The 10,227-nt window shown below is 41.3% G+C and overlaps 1 protein-coding gene across 1 annotated transcript in view; it reads left to right on the top strand.

Moving 5' to 3' along the window:
• The window catches only part of Igsf10 (immunoglobulin superfamily member 10), a 28,972-nt gene that overhangs the window by 5,184 nt on the left and 13,561 nt on the right, over nt 1–10,227 (top strand). The window contains exons 5-6 of the mRNA XM_004643930.2: nt 772–1,162; nt 5,678–9,949. Of these exons, the coding sequence (XP_004643987.1) occupies nt 772–1,162; nt 5,678–9,949 (4,663 nt within the window). The remainder of the gene's footprint in view (nt 1–771; nt 1,163–5,677; nt 9,950–10,227) is intronic.

Here is a 10,227-nt window from a genome sequence, read left to right as displayed (position 1 = left end):
TCAGACACAAAAGGCCACATACCGCATGGTTCCATGTATGTGAAATTTCCATGGTAAGCTACTGTGTAGAAACAGAATGCAAACTGGTGGGTGGAAGGGGGCCAACAACTGCTCATCACTATTGGCTTGTATTTGGGGCTGATGAAAATTTTCTAACCTTATGTAATGGAAATGAACACACAAATCTAAAGAACTGTATATTTCAAAGTGAATTTTGTGGCATCCGGATTACACTTCAATTCTATTATGAACATAAAAATCGAAGCCAGTCGCGTTGTCTTACTCAAATTCAAGAAATTCTAAAATTTTGGAAGTACTTTTGAAAAATCCTTTAAGATTATGAGAATTTTCAACCATATACAAAAGTAAGGAGAACGGTGTGAGGAACTCGCCCGAATCATTACCCACTTCAGCAGTTAACAGGGTGTGCACCGGTACCGCTATGCGTGACATTCCGTTGAGTCATTTTTAAACAAACCCAAGCTATTGGATCTCATTTGAAATTCAATATCCATCTTTTAATTAATGGATCTTTTAAAAATAATCACAATATTATAATTTTAGCTATTCTGTAATATCAAAAATATGTATGAATGTTGTAGTTTCTCCTGTTTAATTACTAATTTGTTAGAATTGGGCTCCTAAAAAGGTGTGCACATTGCATTATATTAACTGTACTATATTTTATTATTGATATGGGCTTTTCTCCTTTCGTAACAATTTCTTTGACACTAAATGTGTTTGTGCTCTTTTTTTTTTTTTAACCCATAGGTCTTAAAAATGAGCTACAATAAAGTCCGAAAACTGCAGAGAGATACCTTTTATGGTCTCAAGAGCTTGACTCGGTTGCATATGGACCACAATAGCATTGAGTTTATAAACCCAGAGGTTTTTTATGGTCTCACCTCTCTCCGCCTGGTTCATTTGGAAGGAAATCAGCTCACTAAACTCCATCCAGATACGTTTGTCTCTTTGCGCTACCTCCAAATATTTAAAATGTCTTTCATTAAATACTTGTACTTGTCAGATAACTTCCTGACTTCTGTCCCTGAAGAGATGGTTTCTTACATGCCTGACCTAGAAAGCCTTTATCTGCATGGGAACCCATGGACCTGTGACTGCCACTTAAAGTGGTTGTCTGACTGGATACAGAGGAAACCAGGTATTTATTTGTATTGTTTGTATCTTGTCCTAATTAAATAGGAAGATAAACATGAAGGTGTTTTATGAGAGCCGTAGGTCATTTTGCTGAAGAAAAATGAAATCCCACTAACAACTCAGTGACAGTGATGTCTTTATACTGCATTAGTGCTATAGTGGTACAGTCAAGAAATTGTGTCACAGACCTGCGGTCCACAAAGCTCAAATTTTGTACTCCTTGGCCTGGTATATTAGAAGTCTGTTGACCTCTGACTTAAAGACTCAGGCCTGTGTGCCTTTCTCACGTGCCCGGTGCTCCTAGTGTGGCTGCGCGCTACTTCAGCCTCCCTTCTTTCCTTTGCCACCTTCGCCCCCTCCCTTTTCCTGGACACATAGCACTTCTTACTACAAAAAAATCTGAATTTTTTCCTGACACAGCGCCACTCTTCCACCAGCTGAGACCTGCTCTGGCCCGTTTCGGGAACCCTTCCCCTTCTCTTCAGGTTGATGTCCGTCTAGTCAGCAGTCAGCTCACTTGCTGAGCCCACACTTCTCCTTCGGGGAAGTCTGGCTGCTCCTCTACCCACCCCCTCCCTACAAGCAGATTATTCATTTTGCTACTTTCGCAGTTTGCCTATCCTTCCACTCTTGTATTGGTAACAATTTATTATATTTACTAATGTTAGATACCTGTTGCCTTTCTTATTAATTAATTAATTAATTTATGTATTTATTTGGTATAGGGTCTCGCTATGCAGCTTACACTTGTAGTGATTCTCCTCTTTCAGTCTTCCAGCGCTGGAACTACAAGCATGTGTGGCCACCATGCCCAGTTTCGGTGGCTGGCAAAGCATGCTTGGGCTTCCAGGGCCAGCATGACATGTGGTACTGGGAACTGAACCCAGGTCCTTGAGCTTGCCTGGCAGATGCTTAGACCACCAAGCTATCTCCCCAGCCCGAACCTGTTGCCTTTCTATGTCCAATTTATTTATCTTTAGTCACTACAGATGCCTGGAGCATGGTAGGTACTCAGTAACTTTTATTAAACACAGAATTAACAAAAGAGGCTTAGGGCTGGGGAGATAGCTCAGTGCTCTAAGCACCTGGATCACTATGAGTCTGAGCTGCTTAGTGAGACTCTGTACCAAATAAATAAATAAATGATTTAAAAAACGCAAAAGAGGGCCGGAGAGATGGCTCAGTGGAATAAGTGCTTGCCTGGCAAGCACAAGGACCTGAGTTCAATCCTTGGTTCCACCAAAAAAATAAATAAATAAATAAATAAATAAATAAAAATAAAAAAATAATAAAAATAAAAAAACGCAAAAGAAGGCTATAGCCATTTTGTGGTTAAACATGAAATAAATTGTGATTATAGCCACAGTTACATAGCCATTTTGATGAAGACAAATGATCCCACCACCCACTAGACACCTATGGCATAATATGCTCAAGCATTTGTGTGTAATTCTTATCTCTATTTTTTCACGTCAATGTCATTTATGAATATATATATATATATATATATATATATATATATGACAAATCCTTTAGGGATTGCATCTTTTAATTATCTCTAGATGACTGAGTGTTCTACTGTTGCCTAGGATAGCTTACTGATAGTCCTACGACACCCATCAATCATGTCAACTTTATGCTTCAAAATATTTCTTTTCCTATTCCAAGAGAATGGAAAGTTCCTCACACCTTTAGCTGTGTCACTTGACCTGCAATAAGCAATCTTTTGCAAGTATTGTGTACTTAAATGTAACTTCTTCCATTTCCTATAGGTATCTTCCATTCTTTGATTCCACAAAGCTCTTGGTACTGCTTTTCTATAAAATACAGATTTGTGGCTATTTCTCCGATAAACATCTATTTCACAAATACTAAATATATATGTCCTGCTGCTTTGTTTCCATGCATTTCTATACCCATAACTTTCTTTATTGAATAACAAATAATAGTATAAGCTTCATAAAAACAAACAATTTAGGTATTTAACATATGGCTACTTGTAGTACATGTGATAGAATGGAAGGTAACACAAAACAAGTAACCAAGACAGTACTTGCAGGAATCCAGGCAACAATAGCTATGGCAAGACTGCCTGCTGGCCAGCTGCTATCACAGAGCTTCCTCAACTGTAAGAGACATCTAACTTTATAAGTTAAAGCATCCAAAAATATTATTTTAGAATCAAGCCTTGATTCTAATTCTACTCTGTCTATTCACTCACTCCCTCTGTCCCTCCTTTCCCATCCCAGTCTTTCCTAAGCATCTCATACCAAGCTTAGAGTCTTGTGGGAAGACAGACAACTAAACATTCATTCTGAGGATGAGAGGTGAAAGGCTTAAAAGGAACATGTATAGGTACTAGGAGAACACGAAGCAGTACTGTTTGTACTAAGCTGTTGAGCAGTGTGTAGTTAGTGACGAAAGAGGACAGGTTAGACAGCAAGTGAGTGAAGGCAGAAGGAACAACGCGGGCCAGAACCTGGTGAGGCCTGATGGTTCTGGGGATCAGGAAGTGTTCTGTGAGATTGAACGTGGTGTGATGAAGGATATGGAAGTGACACAGGAAGATTTGTGCATTAGGAAAAGTACATGATATACAAGACCTGCTAACTTCAGTTCACACGCAGGCAACCATAAACATCATAAGGTACATGCATAATTTTGTGATGACATTCAGTTCAGCCTGAAATCTGTCATATTCTGTATTTTCTTAATGTCTGACCTCAGGGTACTGATTAGTAAGTTGGTGAAGAACACTGCTTGCTTGGAAGAGGTGACTGGAGGCGTTTTTCATGATTGCTCAAATCTTTTCACTCTTCTTAGCTATGCTCTCTACAGAGGTTTATACTGTAGTATTTGCTGAAGAATGCAGACTGGCCAACCATCTGTGACATTACCTTCAATACTGAAATAGAGTCTTTCCCGTCTATGTATGGGGCATATATTCCTGGACCCCCAGTGGATGCTAGAAACCTTAGTGCTGTGTAACTCAGTGCTTTGTCCATCTTAACTAAGAACTTTGAACACTCTGGACATAACTTTTGCAACTTAAGGTGCAACACATTTTCTCCTTCATTATAATTTTACAGATAGAAGATTACGCTTATACTGTGGAATCATTATTAAGTAAAATAAGAATTACTTAACACAGTGAATGTCAGACTGTGACAGTCTGTGTGATACCTGAGGCAGGAACTGAGTAAGAAGCATGAACTGTGCTTACTGGGGACACAGTGTGTCATACTGAAAAGAGGATGGGACATTGGAATAGTGTGAGACTTCACCATGCTACTCAGAACAGCAGGTGATTTAAGACTCATGCATTGTTTATTTCTAGAAAATTCCAGTTAAGGTTTTCAGACCCATGGTTGAACAAAGGCAACAGAAACTAAAGCAAGCAACACTGTGGATACAGGAGGACTTCTGCACAGGCTGAGGAGGCTGTAGTCCTTGGACAGAGCACCTTCCTTAAGCCTTTGAGAGGAAATGCACATGGGTGTCCAGGCAGTTTGACTGTGTCTAGCTACTCTGGTGAACTAGATGTAAAAATCCAAGGCTTAAATACTGTGTAGGAGCGTAGGAGCCACTGTATTGGACGGTGTGGAAATCTCAGGCTACACTTTGTGGGAGGAAAAATGCTTATCCAGTATTCCAGTGACTATTTTAAATAAGCTTACTAGAGCCGAATTTAAAATATCCATGTGGGTGATATCTGAACGCTTAAAGGGAAAGCTTTTATGATGTGGAAGGATTAGTTCTGGTCGTAAGACTTGCCAGCTTACGACTTCCCCGGAACATCAGGCCCTTAACGAGCTGCCCATCATTTGGGTGCAAGGCTGTCTCCTACCCCTTTCAACCTGACTCTGAGTTTACGTCATCAGTGGGACTGCCACAGCTCACTTGCCAAAGCCACAGGCCTGAGTCTTCCTACTCTTCTCAGCCCCCCTGCTGTGGGCTACCAACTGTTTTATCTGCGTAGTCCTTCCCTCCTGCAGCTGTCTTTCTTTCCATTCTTACATCTACCAAGCTAACCCAGGCCACAAGAGCTCATATTTCAGTCAGTCTTCTTTTGGATAATGACCAAAAAAAAGTTCAGTCTTAAATGACATTAACTTAGAAAGTTATCACTTATCAAACAGGTTACCTTTTAAAGGAAAATGGAGTTCTGTGATTGTCCTTTAAAACATGAAGAACTGTTGTTATTAAGAATGATAACTATGATCACACCATTTTTTAAATAAATATCTAAATTATTCAATTAATATTTACTGAGTAGCAAATATCTATCAGGTGTTTTCTAAGCATGGTAAATAAGACAGACAAAATCTTTGTACCTTTGAATATTATACTGTAGCAGAATATACAAACAATATCATTTTAGAAATCATTTCAGAGGCAAAACCTATGTATTACATATTAAAATTTCAAGTTTTTTTTCAAATTCTGTCAGAAATAGTTCTCAAATGTTCACTTATAAAGAAGCCATCCCTGATAATAATTCAACTGTGATTTTTCCTAGATGTAGTAAAATGCAAAAAGGATAGAAGTCCCTCCAGGTCTCAGCAGTGTCCCCTTTGCACCAACCCCAGGATCTTTAAAGGCAAGGCCTTTGCTTCGGTCCCAGCTTCAGCTTTCCAGTGTTTGAAGCCAGCTATTGACCCATCTCTGAAATCCAAGAGCCTGACTATTTTGGAAGACAATGGTCCTGCTTCAGTCTCTCCCCAGGACTTCCTGGCACCCTTAGGCTCCCTGACGTTGAATATAACAGACCAGAATGGAAATGAAGCTAACCTGGCCTGCAGCATCCAAAAGCCACAGAGATCACTGCCTACTGCATTCACTGAAGAAAATGACAACGTTGTGTTAAGTATGTCGATTTCAACATTTCTTGTGTGCAGCATGGACTCTAATCACATCCAGCCAGTGTGGCAAGTTCTGGCTTTGTATAGTGACTCTCCCCTAATACTAGAAAGGAGCCATTTGGTCACTGAAGCACCTCAGCTGTGTTACAGATATAAACAGGTAGCTCCTAAGCCTGAAGATGTTTTCACAAATATAGAGGCTGATCTTAGCACAGATCCTGCTTGGTTAATGCAAGGCCAAATTTCCTTACAGCTGGACAGGAACGCCACCACCTTCGGTACATTACAGATCCATTACTCAAGTGATGCTCAGGTCACTTCACCAAGAGCAGAGGTGAAGCCAGTAAAACATAAGTGGACCATGATTTCAAGGCTTAACAATACCAAGATGGAGCACACTCTGCTGGTTGGAGAAACCATTGCCCTGGACTGCCCAGGCCAGGGAGATCCAACCCCACACTTGGAATGGCTTCTAGCTGATGGGAATAAAGTGAGAGCCCCTTACGTGAGTGAGGATGGACGGATCCTAATAGACAAAAGTGGAAAATTGGAACTGCAGATGGCTGATAGTTTTGACACAGGAGTATATCACTGCATAAGCACCAATTATGAGGATGCAGATATTCTTACCTATAGGATAACTGTGGTAGAGCCGAATGTAGAAGCCGCTCAAGAAAATGGGATTCATCGCACAGTTTTCATTGGAGATACACTGGATCTTCCATGTCATTCTACTGGCATTCCAGATGCTTCTGTTAGCTGGGTTCTTCCGGGAAATATTGTACTCTATCAGTCCTCAAAAAACAAGCAAATTCTTAACAATGACACATTAAGAATATTCCACATTACACAAAAAGACCAAGGTCATTATTTCTGTGTAGCAGCCAATCCACTAGGGATTGATGCTTTGGCTTTTCAAGTTTCTGTCAAAATAAAAGATCAAAGGCCAGAGGAGCAGGATGTGGATGCAGATGGATCTGGTTTTGATGCACGTGATGCCAGTACCCACCACAAGGACCTACCAGCTGTGCAGCTCCCTACAGCTACTGCTGTGAGGACTGATGCTCGGAGAGTGGTCTCAAAGATAAGAAAGAAGGACAGTCATCAGGAGTTCCTACAGCGGCAGCATGGAGATTCAACAAACCAACGTTTTAGGGAACAGAGAAGGCAGTTCCTTCCCTCTGCTCGGAGAATTGACCCCCAACACTGGGCAGCATTTCTAGATAAAGCTAGAAAGAATGCTGAGCCAGAGAAACAGGAACATACCACAGCAAAGCCACCTCCACCAGTCACTCAACTTGTGAAAATATCTGCTGAAGAAGAAGAATTGTCAGGCATGCTTTCACCAGATGAGGAATTCATAGTCCTGGCAACCAGAGCTTCTAGGGTTCCAGCAACACCTCACAGCCTAGTGACAAATATAGCTTCTGGCACCAAAGTCTCCCCCCTCACAAGCCCACAAATACTGCAACCTACTATTAAAATTACAAAAAATGTAAACCCAACCATATCAAGCAAAGTGCAGGACACAACCAATCAAAATCCAGCTACCATTTTCCCATTACTCTCTGGAGTCACTGTGTTTCATGAAGTGGACCAGGAGGGGAGAAGAGAGAATTTTCTCAGTGTACCCCCAATAAAGGGAAAGCCTGTGACCAATGAGGTCCATATTAAAATGCCTGGTAACATTAACAGAACAGTAAGCACTCCCTTAGAATCAGTAAATCCTACAGATGGTCATGAAACATCTGTAACAAGAGTCAGTGAGCCGAGGAGAAATCACTTCTATTCTCACATTTCTCAAAATCCTAGAATCTCACCAGTTTCTCCAGATCCACACACTGCTGTCCATTCTCAGTTCCAGATATTCAGAAATAATACAGCTGTCATCCCATTGCCCAGACGCTTTGGAAGACGGAGGAAAATTTGGGGCAGAGGGCGAATGACCAGCCCATTTAGAAACCCAGTTCTCCGATGGCATCGATATGGCACTGTGAAGCCAGCATCCAGAGGTCCTGCTGCAGAAAGCACGACTGCATTTTCAGCTCCGGAGCTCCATGTGATGTGCCCATCCTGTCTTCCCAGGCAGAGGCTTGCCTCCACCACCACGGCACTGCTTTTTGCAGGACCTTCCCCTACCACTCTCCCCAAAGCTAACAAAGCTAGGGGCACAACAGAAGAGTCTACAACACTAATTCAGAATCCTTCATTACTGTTTGAAAATAAATCAGCTGTAGATGTTGAGAGAATGACGCCCACTATACAAAATTTCAGTCCTGGAAGTACCCAGGAAACTTCAACTGGTACAGTCCTGATGTACTCTTCAAGATCTGTAGCTATGGAGAAAACTCTTACAGTAAATAATGGTTGCCAAAGTATGTCTAGCACCAGTGAAGCTAAAAGGGATTCAGAGATCACGCTGCCCCTTTCACATTCCATTACCAAGCCACCAAAACCTACTACTATAGGCATTACAAGATTTTCAAGAAGGAAAATTCCCTGGGATCAGATATTTGTAAATAAGCATAATCCAAAAGTGTTGTTAAAGAATCTGCATAAATTTGGTTTACCAAAAAGCAAAGCCACAATGCTTCCTAAAATATCTCCTGCTTTACCCACAAATAAATTTATCCCCTTGCATTCCACAACACTCTCAGTGAGCCTGACACAAATTCCATCTGCAACTCTTAGTACAGTTCACCACAATATCACTGCAACATACAGTCCTCAGAGTATCTTAGCAAGAAGGGAGCCTCCTGTTGCACCTTTTTACCCTGTGTTTCCTAGTATCACAAGCAAAAAATCAAGTACAATAAGCTTCACATCAGTGCAGACAACACCTGCAACTCTTCCCACTGCTTCTGCATCTATAATTATCAACAAAATCCAAACAGCAATGCCCAGAGCACAAAAAGAGCAAAAAATAGAGGTGACTCCAAGTAGGAACGATCCAAATATCACTTCTGGCCAGAGTCCTGGCATCCCTACATCAGCTACTGTGCTACCCCCTGTCCTATCTACAACTAAAACATCAATCAATCCAAATATCTCTGTTGTCACCCATTCCTTCCTAGAAGACACAAGTAGAATTTTAGGCAAAATTGGCCAGCATTCAAGAACTAATGTGGCAAGTGGAACTGCAGAACTACCACAGGAGAACACTCTGACTTTGGAAGGCACAGTTGATTCAGGAACAACTTTGACTAGCAAGTCAGAGCAGAATGCCACAACTAGGAAAACTATGACAAGTCCCTCAACCATGATACCACTCCTAGGCAGCAGTGCCCCTCTAATGTCCATGCCCACCCCACCTCCCTCTACTCAAGGTGTAATTACTGTGGGGACACCTGTTCTTGCAGTGACAAACACCATGGATAAGCTTCATGAATCCTCAAGGAATGATATGAACTCACAGCAATCAGCAGCAGAATCCACAGTACCAATGAAGGTGCCCACAAAAGCTGAGTTCACAATGACAGCCACTCACTTTACCTACTCTGATCTACCACATTCTACACCTACTTCAGCCCAACACACAACAGTTGAACCACAGATTTCTAAGTGGATGCTCTTTCCTCAGCCAGAAAACCAATTTGAGCTCAAGTCACACCCCACATTTTCCAAAAAGGAAAAGAAGCCAGCAGTCAGTATGTTTCCCACTCTTAGCTTGCCTGAGCCCACTTCTCATGCTTCATATTGGGGTGGACAGAGGAACACAAAGAAGAGTGGATTTGATAAGAAACCAGTTAAGAAAATAACTTCCAAACTCCTTCCCTCTGACATTTTGTCCAGGAATACATTCGAAAAGCCCAGAATAGTTGGAGGAAACGCTGCGAGTTTTACTGTCCCGGCTGACTCAGATGGCTTGCTTCCTTGTGAAGCTACTGGAAATCCCCTGCCCACCATCCACTGGACCAGAGTCTCATCGGGTACTTGAAACTTTGCTTATACCTGTTCTTTCATTGTAACCCCAGGAAAAGATTGCATTTTGGAGCAATGTGAAATTGGGGCTGATTTTCTTCTGAAGTTTCAAAATTGCTCCAAAATATAGAAAATATTAATATTCTCATTGGACTTTTACATATTTTTGCTCACTAAATTTTTTTCATTTTATGTATTTGGTACAGGGTCTCACTATAAAGCTCAGACTCATATTGATCCTCCTGTTTTCATCCTCCCCAGCACTGGGATTATAGTTAAAGCCAGG

The sequence above is a fragment of the Octodon degus genome, unplaced genomic scaffold (genome assembly GCF_000260255.1).
Source record: "Octodon degus isolate 3935 unplaced genomic scaffold, OctDeg1.0 scaffold00186, whole genome shotgun sequence".
NCBI classification, from domain to species: Eukaryota; Metazoa; Chordata; class Mammalia; order Rodentia; family Octodontidae; genus Octodon; species Octodon degus.
The sequence above is the reverse complement of the archived record's forward strand: the minus strand, read 5'-3'. Positions and strand labels throughout refer to the sequence as shown.